General features: G+C 54.7%; 1 protein-coding gene and 1 long non-coding RNA gene across 2 annotated transcripts; one reads left to right on the forward strand and one right to left on the reverse strand.

Moving 5' to 3' along the window:
• Positions 1–2,161: 2,161 nt before the first annotated feature.
• Positions 2,162–5,010, reverse strand: LOC117202345 (uncharacterized). The gene is made up of 2 exons (XR_004484653.2): positions 4,572–5,010; positions 2,162–3,692 (listed from the first exon to the last, which is right to left on the reverse strand). It is a non-coding gene; the product is annotated as an uncharacterized LOC117202345 (long non-coding RNA).
• KLHL21 (kelch like family member 21) lies at positions 5,009–17,767 on the forward strand. Its single transcript, XM_004272341.3, has 4 exons — positions 5,009–6,121; positions 8,665–9,070; positions 12,429–12,501; positions 14,484–17,767. The coding sequence occupies exons 1-4, from the start codon at positions 5,101–5,103 to the stop codon at positions 14,775–14,777; spliced, it is 1,794 nt and encodes a 597-aa protein (XP_004272389.1). The 5' UTR covers positions 5,009–5,100; the 3' UTR covers positions 14,778–17,767.

The following is a 17,767-nucleotide window of genomic DNA, read 5'->3' on the forward strand; positions in this document are numbered from 1 at the left end:
TACTTCTCTAAGCCTCAGTTACCTTAGCTATAAAATGTGTAACTTGCCTCAATAAGTAGTAGTTTACTGTTATGACTGTTGCCACTTTTTTCAAAATATTATTTTAGCAAGATCTTCAAAGATTGGAGGGCTCCCCAGAGGTGACAGCAAATTGAGGTGCTTCACAAAGCTGGTAAGATAAAAACAGACATTGGATTTAGCCTGTGGAAACATCATTAACATCTTCTTGCAGACTTGTCACATTCAGATGCTTTAGCCAGATTTGGGATGTTATCTGATCGGTGAGGCCAGAGCAAATGTCCTGAGGTAAGCCAATGCTGCCCAGGGTCAGACTCACCCAGGGCAGCTTGTTTCGCCTGAATACCGAAAGGGCCAAGAAGGACATTATCCTATTGGTAGTTTAAAGGTGTAAATACCAAAAAAAACAATAATTATTGGAGGCAAAGTCCAAATGAATAAAGAGGAATTTTTTTAAATTGATCATTATTCCCTCTGGTATAATTTTGCATGTAGTAAACATTAAATTCCCCCACCCACCCACCCAATTAAGAAACTGAAATAAAGAACTTGTTCATAGTCATAATGGGCTTGATGACAAAAGAGCCTAGAATTCAGGGACCTATATTGGACCACTCAGTCACACTAAGAAAATACCAAACTTGGATTCTGTCATGTGACAGTGATAACTCTTGCTCAGAATAGGTATCCAATAGTTATCTCTTGAATAAGTTCTTAGTACACAGAGGCGACCAGTACACCCGGTGTACTCTGCTTGTCTCCCTGCCTGCCACTCAGGTGAAATAGAAAACTTCACGGAGGAAGCCCTTTGTCTCTCCTTCCTTTGATTTCCCTTAGAAATTTGGCCCTTTGGTTTAGATGTTAATATCTATCATCCCTTCCCTAGCCTGAGAAAGGACTGTAACACCAATAATTGACCCAAATTCAACAACATAATGTGTAGCTGTGGGGTAATAAAGCTAGTTTTCTCTGTATGACAGGCTTAGGTTTCTTCAACATATTTAGTTTATTTCTCAGGTATACTGTACCACTCCTGGGCTCCAGGGGGCAAATCTAGAATCCCAAGACCAATGCAAGAGCATTAGCCACAGTAGCCAGATCCTTGTTTGCTGCTTTAAAAAGCAAAAAACAAAAAACACCTGCTGCTGAATGCTAACTGTCAGATGATTATAGTTACTCAGGAAAGAGGAAGACAAAAGCCAACATTAGCACAGGTTATGACAAGTTTCAAAATACTAAGAATGGTTTCCCAGTAAGCAGCTTGAGAATGTAGTTCTTTTAATTGGGTTACCAAATATAGTTTCACCTTCCTAAATCTCACCAGCTACACTGCAGTCACTTGGGGAAAATTCAGGAATGCCTTCTGCCTCCGTTTTAATTCCCTGTGCTCGAGTGTAGTTATAAACATAACCAAAGGTTTACTTCTCCTGAGATTATTTTTTAGTGCTTCAGCTTTTTGTTCGGCTTAATAGGATATTCTTATGGATTTTTCCTATCTTCAGGTTTCTGCCTTTCTCACTCCCATTTCCAGGAGAGGAAAATAAGTGAAAATTCCTCAAAACTGTATTGTTTTTAATTTTTAGTACCTTGACTGCTGTATGAATATACATATGTGTGAATAAAAAAAATTTTTTAATAAAAAATAACAAAAAAAAGAATATATGTGTGAATAATTTTAAATCATTAATAAATTTCTAAACTAAGTATTGTCAACTTTTCATATAGTGAGGAAAATTACCTGTGCATAGAAGAGTCAAATGAATTTCTCGTGTTATGGTTTATACAGGTAAAATATAAAGATTAATAGCTAACCCTATGCGCCAAACTATTTAAATGTGTTTACTTGCAGTATATCATTTACATATAATAATGCTCTTAATAGAGAATACTGTAACATTCCTTAAAGGAAGAAGTTTATATGTAGTAAGCGCATTACAAACCACACCTTAGGCAGCCCAGAATCAGAAAAAATCAGTGTGTAATATGAAAAAGATGCAATCTCTTTTTGACTCTATAAATGCTATGGTATGTGTTCCTATATGCTCTCAAAGAAAGGAAAAAGGATGTAACAGCAGCTTTTAAAATTATCTCAGTTACCTCTTGTCCTGTCTGCCTAAAATCAGAATTCAAATATCAAAATTAAGTAGTTTTCATTTTTTTAATGAAACAGTACCATTATTTGTTAATTCACGTTGTATTACATTATCATAAAGTTACTTAGACAAAGACCATTTTCATGATTTTAGAAGAAGTACACTTCTAAAACTCTCATGGCTCAAGTTTAGTCTTTAAATCCATTTTCTCACAAACTATTGCTTGTTGGCCAGAGTTAACACCTTCCTCACCAAACAATGGTGTTTCCACCATGCCAGGGTGTTGGATGATATTTGAGAAGTTTAAATCCCCTTAGTTAATACAGTTTGCTGACTGTATCCATCACATTGTCATACCGCAGTGAATGAATTTCGCACATTCCCATTTTGAACACATGAGATTAATGAGCAAAAAAAAAAAGGGGGGAACTAAATAGCATGCTTGGGTTAGCAGGTTATTCAAAATTCCAAACACAGCTGATAAGTCTAAATCTGTTCCTTTCTTTTCTAACCACATTCCTTTATTGACTTAGATATATACACATGGCTTCAAATAATCTGTTAGGTCTGGGCTATTAATAATATACTTTTTTTCCTCAAGAACTGAACTTTTTATTTTGAACTTTTAATATTTCTTTAATACACAGGGTATATATGTTTAGTACAGAAAGACAGAAAATGCAGGCAAGAAAAAACAACAAAACAAACCTAGCCACCTAGAGAAAATGTTACCTTCACAGTTTTTTGGTAGGCATACGAACACGTATAACAAATGGGGCACGGGTTTGATCCCCGGTCAGGAAACTAAGATCCCGCATGCTAAGATCCTGCATGCACCGCGTGGCCAAAATAAAAACAAATTAATTAACAAATGGGGTCATACTATGGGTAATCAGATTGTTTGCTGGACATTATAACATGAACGTCTTTCCATTTCAATCAATATTGCATCATTATTCTTCAGAGTAAGGCTGAAACATGAGTTAAATAACCCCCTGTTGTTAGGAATACATAAAACTGGACTCGGTTCTTAACTACAGAAACATTTAAAAGATTTGATTTATACCAGGTGGATGAGTTCTGACCCAGAGGGACTGTAGTACTTTTCCCTACAAACATCCCACTTCCTGGCTACTTAGACTTTCTTGTCACAAAGCCTGAGCAAGTAAGCTTATTGGCCGGGCTCCTGGGCCCAGGAATGCTGCTGCTGCCGTTAATAGCTGTGTGAACAGTCCATCTATGGGCAACAGGCAGCCCGCCTGGGTACCTGAATGCTTTCTGACTTAGGCCTGTGCTTCCCATACTGACATTTAGACTAGATACCTTCTCACGGCAAGATGATGGGAGATTCACAAGTAGAAGAGAAAGCCTACAGTTTGCATGTCAGAGATGGAATAAAACCAAGATGTCTTCTCCAAAGGCTGTGCCGACTGAGCTGGAACCAAGAAATGACAGCAACTCCTGGTGTGCCTGGCCTGCCCTGGGACACACGTGGGCGGAATGAGGCTGCTGTCTGGAATGTCTTTGCCAAGCCCACGGGGCATGGGGGTTGCTATCCAATAACAGAAACTCAGGTTTCATCTGCAACACAAGAAGTGGAATAAAGGTCTTTTCTTTCTTTTTTTTTTTTTAGACAGTTAGATATAACTTTATTTTTATCATTACAAACAATACATTTAAGGGTCTTTTCTAAAACTGAGCAAAACATACATTAAACTAAAGAAAAAAATGGCTTTCAAGTGAGGGAACTTTTTCATATGGTTTCAGTGAAAACACAGTCCTGGCATTGTATCTATTGGAACCAAAGTAAGGAAGATTTCTTTCTTCACGGTCACCCCACACCTGACTGTGACATCTCTGAACAGCCACATCCCCTGGTTTTTAAGGCAGTCCCCTGTCTGACCTTGAGCTGAGGGCCCTGACCCCCAGGTACCTAGTGCCCCTCTCATGGAATAGGAAAAACTATTTTTTCCCTGGAATTATTTTCTGATACTTCAGCTTTTTGTTCAGCTTAACAGTATATTCTTACGAATTCTCATGGATTTTTCCTACCCTGCCTTTCCCACTTCCATTTCCAGGAGAGGAAGGGCGAGGAGGCCAGGATGACCCCTTCAGAGGGTAGCTCAGGAGCCTGAAAGAGTCTCTATGACTCGGAAACTAAAATTGCGCCTTCTGCGCTGACGAAAGTTAACGACCGCGTTAGTCAAGTTTGAAACTCCTGCAGGAACACAGTGGAGCAGATTCCTGGCATCTGGCCCCGTGTCCCTTACGGATGCGCCAAGAAAAAAAGTCACCTAAAAAACTTATAATTGTTCCTGCTCTGTTCCTGAATTGTAAAAAAAAAAAAAAAGAAAAAAGAAAAGAAAGAAATTCTGTCGTTTGAAACCTGTCCCGAGATAGGGTTAACTAGCAACCCTTGGAACTAGTGGAATTCAAAAAAAAAAAAAAAAGCCATTGTACCGAGTCGCCCGGGAGCAGTTGGGAAGTCTGGCGCGAAAGGGGTGGCTTCCTCCGCCACCACCGGGTTTTGTTCAGCAGCCGGGCCCGAGTAGGTGGTGGGCAGGCCCTGGAGGCCCCCGATCCCAGCGCACGGCAGGGCCGCCCCTCGGAGAGGACCCTTGTCATCCGGTGTCCCCGTCTCGGGCGTCGGCGGGAGGCTGCAGGAAGCCCCGGAAGGGCGGAGAGAGGGAACGGGCGCGGGCGGCGGTGACTCAGCCTGGAGCGCGGGGGCGGGAGCACGCGAGGGGAGGCGAGTCAGCGAGCTCAGCCGGGTGGCAGGACGGGCGGCGGCGCCGGGCCCGGAGGGGTTAAGTGGGCGGTGCCGGTGACGCCCCGCCCCCGCCCGGCCCCCGCCCCCCCGGAGGCCGAGGCGCCCGGCCCTATTTATAGCCGGGGCGACCAGCTGCTAGTGTCTCTCCCGCTGGCCCTGGCGGCGGATTTTCCGAGTAGCGCGCGCGCGCAGCGGCCCCGCGCCCCCAGCCAAGGCGCCATGGAGCGGCCGGCGCCCCTAGCCGTGCTACCCTTCTCGGACCCTGCGCACGCGCTAAGCCTGCTGCGCGGCCTGAGCCAGCTCCGCGCCGAGCGCAAGTTCCTGGACGTGACCCTGGAGGCAGCGGGAGGGCGCGACTTCCCGGCGCATCGCGCCGTGCTGGCGGCCGCCAGCCCCTACTTCCGCGCCATGTTCGCCGGGCAGCTGCGCGAGAGCCGCGCCGAGCGGGTGCGCCTGCATGGCGTGCCGCCCGACATGCTGCAGCTGCTGCTCGACTTCAGCTACACGGGCCGCGTGGCGGTGAGCGGCGACAACGCCGAGCCGCTGCTGCGCGCCGCCGACCTGCTGCAGTTCCCGGCCGTGAAGGAGGCGTGCGGCGCCTTCCTACAGCAACAGCTCGACCTGACCAACTGCCTGGACATGCAGGACTTCGCCGAGGCCTTCAGCTGCGCGGGGCTGGCGAGCGCGGCGCAGCGCTTCATCCTGCGCCACGTGGGCGAGCTGGGCGCCGAGCAGCTGGAGCGGCTGCCCCTGGCGCGGCTGCTGCGCTACCTGCGCGACGACGGGCTGTGCGTGCCCAAGGAGGAGGCCGCCTACCAGCTGGCGCTGCGCTGGGTGCGCGCCGACCCGCCGCGGCGCGCCGCGCACTGGCCGCAGCTGCTCGAGGCCGTGCGCCTGCCTTTCGTGCGCCGCTTCTACCTGCTGGCGCACGTCGAGGCCGAGCCGCTGGTGGCCCGCTGCCCGCCCTGCCTGCGCCTACTGCGCGAGGCGCGCGACTTCCAGGCAGCGCGTTACGACCGCCACGACCGCGGGCCCTGTCCCCGGATGCGCCCGCGCCCCTCAACCGGCCTCGCGGAGATCCTCGTGCTGGTGGGCGGTTGCGACCAGGACTGCGACGAGCTGGTCACCGTCGACTGCTACAATCCACAGACGGGCCAGTGGCGCTACTTGGCCGAGTTCCCCGACCACCTGGGCGGGGGCTACAGCATCGTGGCGCTGGGCAACGACATCTACGTGACGGGTGAGTGAGTGGGCTGGGGGCTGGTCAGGAGGACCCTGGGCCGCCTGGACCCCCGCCCCGCTGGGGGAATACATCCACCTGCAGGAGAACCCGCAATACCTGGAATGCCGGGACCGCCCCTGGGTGCAAGTGGCCACTTCCCTTCCCCCTCCTTCTCCCCCAGGCTGGCACGCACGTACGTTTCTAGGGTTGATACTTAAGATCTAGAAGAAGAATCCCTTGTGTGAGTGGGACAAGTAGCTGTTTGTGGGTCTCTTCCCAGCACGCAGGACCTGCCTGGGCAGCCTCCTCCTTGCCCGGGTGATGCCCCCATTAGGTTGCAAGATACTGGGGCAGTCACCCCGCACAATGAGTGCTTTCTTTTTCTCCCTAAGGAATCTGGGGACGGGCCAGGGACTGACGCCCTGTGATACATCCATTCTCCCCCCCCACCCCCCCACGGGGGATTTCTCCCTCATGGCTGAGCAGCACACTTGGTCACCAGTGACAGGGCTTGGACCTAGGCCCTGCGCTTGGGTCACGTGGTGTTTAGGCTGCTCCCTGCCCAGCGACTGTAAACAGAGTCACATGCTAAGAGGTTTTCTTCCAGTTACTTGGCTCAAACCCCAAAACACTGCCGAGTCATGCTGGGCGTGTCCCAGCCCGCCCTCGTCCTGGGCATCTCCCACATTTTTCGTTAAAGATAAATCCCAGTTCAAACATGAGTGTACCTCCTTGAGTGGGGTGAGGAGGGGCGGTCTGTGTGACGGCTATATAAGGAAAGAACCGACCAGGCCTGCACTTGGGGCCAGCAGAGGGCTGGATCAGGCTGGGAGGCCCCGGCTGTGCCATCACGGCGCTGTGTCCAGCCTGGCACGGTCCGGAGAAAGCCGGCTCTGAGCTGACAAGTGGGGCGCATCCCGGCCTAAGGACCGGCTCGGCCCTGTGGCCACAGCTTCCTTGGCCTGCAGCTCCAGGTCCAGCCTCTGCGGGAATCTGCCAGAATCAGTCCCTTTCCAACCTGAGGTTGGCCCTGTGTTGTTTGGGGACCACCATTCCCACTCCCCCACCACAGAAGTCTGGCCGGTGAATTCCCAGAACTGGTGAGACTCGCCCCAACTTTGCACACCTTTCCATAAATGTCTCAGCTGAGCAGCTAATCCTTTGGGTTTAGACAGGTGGCTGAGTGGGTCCCTACAGCTGCCTCTAGGGAATTTCACGGGGCGGGGGGATGAGAAAGCGACTTCAGCTGCCTTTGACACGGTTCTCCTTTGGAAGGAAGAAGGTTTCAGCTGCCTTTGACACAGTTCTCCTTTAGAAGGAAGGAGGCAGAGAGGACTTTACAAGGACCCTGCCTTCTCCCTCTAAAAGCTCAGGGCTATGAGCCGGATAGAATGTCAGGCCGGCTCTGCTCTGCCCTGTGGCCCCAGCCTTGGGGCAATAGAGGAATGCAACCCCCAGGCTTCTTGGGGTCCCTTCATACTGTGGGAATTCTGATGTCTTAGGTGAACCTGGTTTAATTTGTGGCTATAGCCAGTACCACTGGACTTTGTTTGGTTGGTTTTAAGCCTTTTTTTTTTAAATATAGACGGAAAAGTATATATCATACTTGTACAGCTCGATGAGTTTTTTCCAAACAAAACATGTCAGTAACTTGCATATAAATCAAGAAATACAACCCCAGAAGTCCACTCATAGCATCACTTTCTTTTTTTCTTGGCCTCACCATGCAGGGTCTTAGTTCCCAACCAGGGATTGAACCTGGGCCCCCTGCAGTGGAAGTGCAGAGTCTTAACCGCTGGACCGCCAGGGAAGTCCCCGTAGCATCACTTTCTGTGTTAGGTTTCTTGCTTGCAGGGTGCTGTAGATTTCCGCTCAACTCATCCTGGCACAGCCCTGGTTAGGGGCCGCCCGGGAAGCCTAGAATTTGGTGGACAAGACCCTGGGCCCCCCACCCACATGCTTTGTGGCTCCCCAGGAGCGTGGACTCTACGGCCTGATGCCCCAGTCCAGCTGAGGTGTTTGACTGCTTGTGCGGGGAGTCCAGACTGAGATTGCTGTTTACTTAGAATTGCGGCCCCTGAGCCTTGGCTTGGCCCGCAGAGATTTGGTGGTGTTTTTTGTTTGTTTGTTTTTTGCGGTATGCGGGCCTCTCACCGTTGTGGCCTCTCCCGTTGCGGAGCCCAGGCTCCGGACGCGCAGGCTCAGTGGCTGTGGCTCACGGGCCCAGCCGCTCCGCGGCATGTGGGATCTTCCCGGACCAGGGCACGAACCCATGTCCCCTGCATCGGCAGGTGGACTCTCAACCACTGCGCCACCAGGGAAGCCCTGGTGGTGATTTTCTGGCCATCCTCCTGGGCAGCAGTCAGCCTACGCATTGCCGGGGCCCCTGGCCCGGCCTTGGTGAGAGAGGATGTGTGTTTACATGGAGCCAGGTGAGGGTTATCCCTCCCCCAAGATGAGAGGGTTGTCTTTCCCCCTCTGAGAAATTCAGGGAGTCGCGGGTGGGTGAATCACCCTGAGTCAGTGTGGGCTGACCATCTGCACGTTGTCTGCCCCGGCAGGCGGGTCCGATGGCTCCCGGCTCTACGACTGCGTGTGGAGGTACAACTCAAGCGTGAATGAGTGGACGGAGGTGGCGCCCATGCTGAAGGCCCGGGAGTACCACAGCTCCTCCGTGCTGGATGGGCTGCTGTACGTGGTGGCCGCAGACAGCACGGAGCGCTACGACCACACCACTGACTCCTGGGAGGCCTTGCAGCCCATGACCTACCCCATGGACAATTGTTCCACCACGGCCTGCCGAGGCCGGCTCTACGCCATCGGCTCCCTGGCCGGCAAAGAGACCATGGTGATGCAGTGCTACAACCCAGACATGGACCTATGGTCACTGGTGGACTGCGGCCAGCTCCCACCCTGGTCCTTTGCCCCCAAGACAGTGACTCTGAATGGACTCATGTACTTCATCAGGTGAGTCCCTAGGGGCCAAGGCCACTGCGTGATCTTTTTTACCAGGTCCTATGCTAAGCTCATCTTTACTGTTCTCCCCATTTCACAGATGAGGAAACTGAGGCCACACTGGGCTCTGGGGCTGGGTCTTTCTGACCTGGCGCCTTTGTTCTGCCCCCATTCTTTAGAACGGTTTCTGTGGCCTCTGAGGATCCCAAGTGGGATGGAGCTAGGTCCTCTCAGAGAACTTTTTGAGATTCATAGAAGCTAAATCAGTTGTGTCTCTTTGGCTGGACTTCACCTGGTGGGTTCCACTAAAAGCCCTTGTTGGTCTCATGTGGCCTTTACTAAAAGGAACCACCTGTCCTACCTGAGAGGGACTTTGCATCTTATAAAGACCAGAGGAGAGCTTTCTGGACACTTGAGTCTTTGGGGTGGGGTGGCCTTGATAGAGGGACCCTTTGCTCACCAGCGGGCTGGTGCCAGGCGGAGGGATCAGCCCTGCCCCCTCTGCGGAAAGCAGCACTTGTGTGTTCAGTGCGTTTCCGCACGTTCTGTCTATCCCTTCCCGCCTGGCCTGGCACAGGGAGGGCTGGTGAGTCTTGCTGAAAGAATGCTGTTCTCCAAAGATCCTGCAGCCACCCAGGCCCAGGGAGGAGCCTGGTACTGACCAGGCCCAGAGCTGCCTGTGGGAACGATGACAGTAGTTAGCATGTTGGGGTCCCCAGTGGACCGAGCTCCGGTTGCCTGTTTCATGGGCATTTTCACAGCTGATCCCCATGACTGTCTGCTGAGATGGGCACCACTGTCATCCCCATTTCACAGGTGGCAAAACAGAGACTTAGAGGGGTAAGGGACTTGCTCACAACCACAGGCTTTACGTGATGGCACAGGGTTAGAACCAAGGACATCCAGCGCAGGTCCCGCAGCGCAGGCTGTCACCACATCACAGCCTCCCTGGGCCAGGCTGTGGCCTCGGCAGCACGCAGCGGAGCTGGGCAGCCGATGGGTCACCATGCATCTGTGAGTCTTGATGACTTGGCACAGCGACATGCCCCCTCCTGATGGGCCAGTAGGCGTCCAAGCAACTAGGAGCTCCCAGCCACTGCTCACAGCTTCTGCGTACATGTGCACATATATACGTGCTGCAGGTGTGTGTACCTGCTGCTCCCCTCCCTGGCCTAGAGCCTGCCTGAAGGTACGAGATCAGAAGGAAAGGGTAAGGTGTGAACGGCCATCCCCTCTGTCCCCTTTCTGCCTGCGACTTTGAATTGGGAGCCTCTGGGGACAGGGACACTGTGCTGCTCGGCCCACACCCCCTCACGGTCTGAGCTGCCCCTCCCCCAGACTCGAGGTGCCTTCCCAGGCTTTCGGGGAGAACACATCTGGAACTGAGGTGGTGGTGCTTGTCACGCAGGTGGCCAAGGGGCCAGGCCTCCCCGTATCCTAGGAAGTGAAGATGTGCTCTGAGAAAGCCCCAGAATCCCAGCCAGCTCCCGGTCCTGTTACAAAACATCATCTGACCCTTCGCCCAGCTCTCCCTCCCCCAAGTCATGTCTTCAAAGACGGGGGTGGAGATGGCTATAAATACAGCTCATGAGGGTGCCAGACCTTGGCTTCAGCCCCTCGTGGCAGTTCCAGGCTGCGCAACTTTGAGAACGTCCTCCCCTCATCCCCCACCCCCTCTGCCGTGGTCCTAGAATGAGAGGTGCCCAAGGACCGGTCTTTGGAGGGAAGGCCCCTGTGCCTGCCTCCTCCTGGTCAGGGTCACTGGTCAGCTGCTAAACTGCCCCACGTGTGAGCATTAGGGTGCCCCCCAGGTCCTCTGTTAGCCTTTGTACAGGGTCGCCTGAGCCATGGGGGGCCCGGGAGGTGGGCTCAACTCTGCTCACTGCACACTGCCACCGCCAAACCGGCCAAGAGGGTGACTGGTCTAGAAGGGCAGCCTGTTGAGTAGTGTGGGCCTGGCCTCACCTGAGAGTGTGGGCGAGGCCAGGGGCCAGGGTCTCGTGTGCTCGAGCGTTCCCGCGCTCTGTCCACGCACTTCGGTGTCTCAGCCGCATCTCACTGCTCAGAATGCCGCCTGTCGGGGTAGCTCCGGTCCACAGGAAGGGTCCACGCTGCGTGGAGGCCGCAGCCTGTGGGCTGCTGCTGCCCTGGGCTCTGAGCAGTGGCCGGTGGTCCCCGCCCGCGCCTCCAGCAGTGCTCTGCCTCAGTCCCCACTTAACGTGGCTCCCGGGCTGGGCTGTCCCAGCGCCCACAGAGGCAGAAGCCGAGAGCGTTGTCCAGGCTGGCACCTTCTGGCTGCAGCTCCTGTGTCTCTGCAGGGGTTGGGGGGCAGCCCAGCGGGTTCCCATATCAATTATCATCATCTTATGTGCCACAAACTAAGGGTGGTTTTTACATTCTGTGGCTGGAGGAAAAAATCAAAGTGAGTAATACTTTGTGAGTAATACTTCGTGACGTGTGAAAAGTTATGTGAAATTCAAATTTGTGTCCATAAATAAGGTTTTATGGGAATGCAGCCAGCCCCTTTGTTTATACGACTGTGGCTGCATTTGTTCTCAGCTGCAGCGCTGGGGACCTGCTACAGAGACTGTCTGCTTGGCAAGCCCTGAAGTATTTACTCTCTGGCCTTTCTGCTGATCCCTGACCTGTGACCGTCGTTACCGTCAATACTCCTATTTGGGGGGTAGTGTCTGTTTTTCGAGGGTATGCCTTTGAGCCTTGTATTGCAGGTATCAGGAGCCTGTCAGACAGGATTGAAGGAGCCTGAGCCCAAAGGGGAGGGCAGTGCTGGTGTCCTTATTCCTGGGACTCTGGTCACCCTGCCGGGCACTTAGGATGCAGCAGTGAATGGGGTGGGATCGAGGGACTGACAGCGGTGGGAGGGCAGTGGCCGAGCAGTGGTCCAGGGCACGGGGGCTGTGCAGTGGGCCGGGAGGCCTGGCCTAGACTGGTCAGCCACGGAAGGCTGTCCTGAGAGGTGGCCCAAGTGAGCTGAGGAAGGGTGAGTGGAGACTGGCGGGAAGGGCCACTACCAGTTCAAGATCTGAGGCCAGGCTGGGTGACCGCAGCGAAGGGGAGGGGCAGCTGTGTTGGTGCTGGGCTGCGGGGAAGCGTTGTAGCACCCGAGAGCACGATCTTTGGGTTTGTGGAGCGTGGCTGGGTTCCGGCCTCAGAGCCCAGGCCAGATAGGTGAAGTCAGCCCCTGCGAACCAGGGATAGGGTCCCACTGGCCGGTGGGCTGCCAAATAGCATCACAGAGGTCCCCAAAGGAGATGGGCCCGGAGGACCCTCCTCTCCAGCCCTTCACACTCAGGCGCTGCCTAGTCACTCTGACCCGTTCTTCCTCCTCCTTCCCCCCTCCACTCCCCAGGGACGACTCTGCTGAGGTGGACGTATATAACCCCACCAAGAACGAATGGGATAAGATCCCATCGATGAATCAGGTAAGTTTGCAGACACGCCAGCAATGGGAGCACAAGCTGGTTGTGGTTTCCAACCGAAGTGTCAACGTAAGTTTGGGATGCAGTCCTGGTGGGCAGGGCCCTGTGTTGGGCCCTTTCCTGGTGTTACCTTCATGAACAGAGGGCTGCCATTGTCCTCGACTTGTACTCGAGGGTCACTGAAACAGAGACCTTAAATAAGATGCCATGGTCACACAGCTTAGTGAGTTCATCCATTCGGACCAGTGTTCATTGAGTACCTGCCATGAGCCAGAGAGCACGCTGGGGAAGTGTTCCACAGAGGTACAGCAAGTGCAAAGGCCCTGGGGTAGAGCATGCCTGATGTGTTCATGGAACAAGCCCTCAGCCTGGTGTGGCTGGAGAAGAGTGAACAAGGGGGCAACAGGGGGGTGAGGTCAAACAAGGAGGTCTTTGGGGATTGACCTTGGGAGTGCACTTATTGAGCACCTGCTGTGTACCCACACTTTTGCTGCCTAATGGGGTCTCACCTCTCTTTGCTTATTGAGAAGAGGGTGCTGAGTTTCACAATGTGATAGAGCCAGGAAGGCTGGGTGGCTTTTGGCTACACGAGCAATCTCCTTAGTCTCAGATACACATCTACACCCACCTATATCTTTTACTTTTTTTTTTGCAGTACACGGGCCTCTCACTGTTGTGGCCTCTCCCGTTGCGGAGCACAGGCTCTGGACACGCAGGCTCAGTGGCCATGGCTCACGGGCCCAGCCGCTCCGCGGCATGTGGGATCTTCCCGGACCGGGGCACGAACCCGTGTCCCCTGCATCGGCAGGCAGACCCTCAACCACTGCGCCACCAGGGAAGCCCCCACCTATATCTTTATTTTCTGTCTTCCTTAAAATTTCCAAACCTGGGAGTTCTCTGGCGGTCCAGTGGTTAGCACGTCCACCGCAGGGGGCATGGGTTTGACCTCTGGTCGGGGAACTAAGATCCTGCAAGCAAGCTGTGCAGCGTGACCAAAAAAAAAAAAAAAAATTTCCAAACCTGCTCTCCTGATACCTCTACAGCTTATTTAACATCTTTAGGGGAATTCCCTGGCAGTCCAGTGGTTAGGACTCCTCACTTTCACTGCCGAGGGCCCAGGTTCAATTCCTAGTCAGGGGACTAAGATCCCACAAGCCATGCAGCACAGCCACCAAAAATATATATATATATATTTTTAAATAAATAAATAAATAACATCTTTACAGTTAGGAAATATAACTTTGGTTTTCCCCATAGTGAGCTACACGTACTCATTATAGCAGGTCTTGGGCAAGATGGGATAGTCCAGCCTCGTGGTTCAAAGCTCAGACTTTGGATCAAGTCCCAGCTCTGCTGCTGTCGGCTGTATGAGGCTCAGTTTTCCCATCTGTAAGATGGGGGAGAACAGGGCTTCCCTGCTGGCGCAGTGGTTAAGAATCCGCCTGCATTGGCAGGGGAAACGGGTTCGAGCCCTGGTCTGGGAAGATCTCACATGCCGTGGAACAACTAAGCCCGTGCGCCACAACTACTGAGCCTGCGCTCTAGAGCCCGCGAGCCACAACTACTGAAGCCCGCAGGCCTAGAGCCCGTGCTCCACAATGAGAGAAGCCACCGCAATGAGAAGCCGGCGCACCGCAAGGAAGAGTAGCCCCCGCTTGCCACAACTAAAGAAAGCCCATGTGCAGCAACAAAGACCCAGCGCAGCCATAAATAAACAGATCAATAATTGTGGTGGGGGGAGGTGGGGAGAACAGTCACGCCTGCTTTGCAGGGCTGATGCTGCTCACGGGGACAGTGCCTCCATGGCCCCTTGACCACCATAGGGACCCGCTGTGGCATGGAGCCCCTGTGGCCTAGCTGGGGTGTAGGAAGTGCCAAGGCTGCCCCTCCCAAGGGCCCCAGGCACCTTCCCCATGGAGAAGCGCTCTGGGGCTCGCCCCTGCCCTGACTGCCAGCCTCCACTCACCGCCCCCCTTGGCCCACAGGTGCATGTAGGGGGCAGCCTGGCCGTCCTTGGAGGGAAGCTCTACGTCTCTGGGGGCTACGACAATACCTTTGAACTCTCCGACGTGGTGGAGGCCTACGACCCAGAGACCCGGGCATGGAGCGTGGTGGGACGGCTCCCAGAGCCCACTTTCTGGCACGGCAGCGTCAGCATTTTCCGACAGTTCATGCCCCAGACGCCCTTGGGGGGCCGTGGCTTTGAGCTGGACAGTGGCAGCAGTGACATGGGTGTGGGCCAGCCCCGGCCGCCACAGAACCCTGCCGAGCTGCACTAGCCCCGGCCCGGCCCGGGGAGGGCCTTGGTGCAGGTAACCCAGCACCTCAGGGGGTAGCACCCCCATCCTTCGTGCACCGGGACAGGTTGGCTGGAGCGTGGGCTCAGGGGCTGCCGAGCGAGCGAGCGAGCGAGCAAGCCTCAGGATCTGACAGCTGGAGAGTCTCCGTGCGTGCGAGTCACAGCTGCTGGGGCCAAGGCCCGTTGTGAATGCCGCTCCCTTGGTCCAGGAAGAGCTGCCTCCGCCACCACATCTCTGGTTCCAGTAAGTCACCCCCGCTGCAGGCCCACCTCACCAATGAAGGCACGTGCACCTCCTGCAGCCACCACCTGTGCCTACTTGCTCCCCCCTTGGGAGAGGAGGGCCACTTCTGGGTATGAGTGGAGGGGCAGGGGTCCTTGCAGGAGAGTGTGAGAGTGGCCTCCCTGCAGGCCCTGCTGTCCCAGAGCATCGAGAATCAGGCAGACGATGGCTGCAGTGGGGTCCCACCCTCCATGGCCAGTGCTGGACACCCAGCGAGCCAGCTCCCCAGATGCAGGGGGTCTGCCTGACCAGCTCCTCGGCCCTGCTGGGGTCTTGCACCAAAACACCCCTCGTGGGTGCGCCTCCTGGAGGTGAGCTCAGACCTAGGGGCACAGGGCAGTGGGAATGGACTGGCGTGTGGCCTTGAAGGGGGCCCAGAGAGACCTGCTGAGTTTCTGTCTCCAGTGGACCTGGGCCGACGCAGGTGCTGGGGGTCCCTGTCCACACACCCACCAGTTGGTGTAGCCCCACCTGGCTTGGGGGCCTCCGGGCCCTTCGTCCCAGGCCAGTTCGGCAGAGGACGAAAGTGCAAGGTCATAGCTCCTCACTGGGAGGCCCTGGGACTTTGTCGCTGAAGCCCAGCCAGGCAGACAGCTGCAGGCGCCCTTGCCCTTGCGGCCTGTGAGCGGAGGATCCTGTTGCTTCTCAAGGAAGCCCGGGGTGGGGCAGCCTCAGCAGGTGGTCACAAGCTTTCAAACACAGTTGGCCCTTCCTTAGAAGGGGGGCAGGCAGCTAGAAACGGGGTCCGGTTGGTTTGATCTTTAACCTCTCCCCGTCCCATTGCCGAAGCTTTCTGCAGGGTGGGAGGGTGCCTTAAGCCCCTCAGAAGCCCAGGCTTCTCCAGGAGGGTGGCAGAAGCAGCTCCTGGGAACCCCCGTAGCTGGTGTCACATCCCTGGTTTTCTGAGGAGTACGAACGGTGGATTGGTGGTCTTGTACTCTCATGGTTTCCAAAGTAGCCTTTGCTTGAATTTGTCCTCCTTCCCTTCCAGAGGGGAGGGCGGTTACGTTTTCCTCGTTAGGTAAATGTTCAACAATGTGTTCTTAACAAGAAAAAAAGTTTTCTCACCGTCGCTTCACAAGTGGCACTTAAAGCCCTTTTGTTGGCCAGAAGCTTTGGGGCTGTCGGGCGGGCCCCTGCCTTCCCTCCTGCGTCCCTCGTCCCTCGAGGAGCCCTGGTGGGGGGCCACCGCTGTCAGGTCAGCCGTCTTGCTCTGGAACCCCTGCTGGAGTGGCCACGGCTCCCAGCCAGCCCTTCCATTCGCCTTGCGCTGCGGCTCAGCTGGCCACTCCAAGCCCCCGGTGTGGCAGGCACAGCGGGAAGGCAGGGGATGTGGGCTTGGTACTTCCTGCCTCAGGCCTTAGCCAGGGTGGGTGCTCGGCCCTCTGCTCCCTTGGGGACCCTCCCCCAGGTCACCCATCCTGGTCTGAGTGTCCTCCCTTGGTGACTTGGGGCTCGCCTGCCCCTCCCCCCAGGGTGGTCGCAGCCCTAGTTGCTCCCTCTCCACAGCCCTCACTTCACTTCCCAGGGGTTACTGAGACCTTTTTTCTAGCCCAGGTGCCTGCCTGGCGAGCTGAGCCCACGCAGAGGCGCCAGGCTCCATGGGGTGGCCGACTCGGGTTCCCCACAGCCAGGTGCTGCCCAGGCGTGATGGCTTGTCTCCTGTCTGTGGTAGGGGGACGACAAGGCAGGGCTGCACGGGACTGATGGAGCCCCGATTATATGCCGGTCACCAAGCTCGGTGTCAGACTGTGCCCTGCCCAGTGGGTATGACAGGCCACGCAGAGAGATGTGGTGACAACTTCTGTGGCAGGTCATGGGCAGGAGTGGGGGGAGCTCGATCTCACGGGAGGCTCCTTCCTGGTGCCTTTCCTGGGGCTGGCTCTGTAAAGGGCCCTGGCAGCCCCAGAAGGCAGGGCAGGCAGTGGGGGGCAGGCTTTTGCTGGGACCGGGGGGCTGCAGACGCTCATGTTCTCATAGAAACCAGCCTTTGTCACCCGCCGCAGCACTTCTGGTCAGCCCTGAGGGCCGGTGCCTGGGCCCGGGCCTTTGTCTGGTCTTTCCTGCATTTTTGCTACTTCGCTGTGTGACCGACCACCCCACTCTCTGGTGGCTGCTCAGATGATGGTTTGGGGGGGCAGGGGGCCAGTGATGTTCACTCTAGAACTACCCAGGTCCCCACCCCCCAGACCCGGTCTTTGGGTTAAAAGACCAAAGACGGGAAGGGGACGCAGCAGCCTGGGCAACAGCAGGCTCCTGCTGGGGGTCCGGGATTGGGGATGACCCTTGAGAAACGTCTCCTCCCTTCCCTGCCCTGCCCGCTCCTGTAGGCACGGGTTCCCATCACGCACACAGGTCTGTGCACTGACGGCCTGGGCCAGCCTGGGAGGGACTGTCTCTACACGTCAGATGTACACAACTTTTTCAGCCTGAGACGAGTTATGAAAGTTCAGTGACTTGTATTTAATGCTGACCTACTGCTATAAAGTATTCTATATTTATATGACCTCAGAGACTCTTCTGGACCAGGACAGTCTCCCTCCAGCGTCCGACATCCAGTGCCAGCCCCAGAGCGTGGGGCAGATTTGTGTATTTATTTGTCCGTTCGGTAGGCTTACATGTCCAGGATCATCTTAAGGTTTTAGGATGCCTTCAGTACACTTTTTGAAATAAAAATATTTCCTATA

This window comes from Orcinus orca, chromosome 1, assembly GCF_937001465.1.
Source record: "Orcinus orca chromosome 1, mOrcOrc1.1, whole genome shotgun sequence".
In the NCBI taxonomy this organism is placed as follows: Eukaryota; Metazoa; Chordata; class Mammalia; order Artiodactyla; family Delphinidae; genus Orcinus; species Orcinus orca.

What these genes read in the sequence shown, in the direction of transcription:
- KLHL21 (XM_004272341.3), top strand. Translation starts at nt 5,101, where the DNA reads ATGGAGCGGCCGGCGCCCCTAGCCGTGCTACCCTTCTCGGACCCTGCG. An exon ending in CAACGACATCTACGTGACGG is followed by an intron (nt 6,122 to 8,664) that starts GTGAGTGAGTGG and finishes CTGCCCCGGCAG; the next exon opens with GCGGGTCCGATGGCTCCCGG. An exon ending in AGATCCCATCGATGAATCAG is followed by an intron (nt 12,502 to 14,483) that starts GTAAGTTTGCAG and finishes CTTGGCCCACAG; the next exon opens with GTGCATGTAGGGGGCAGCCT.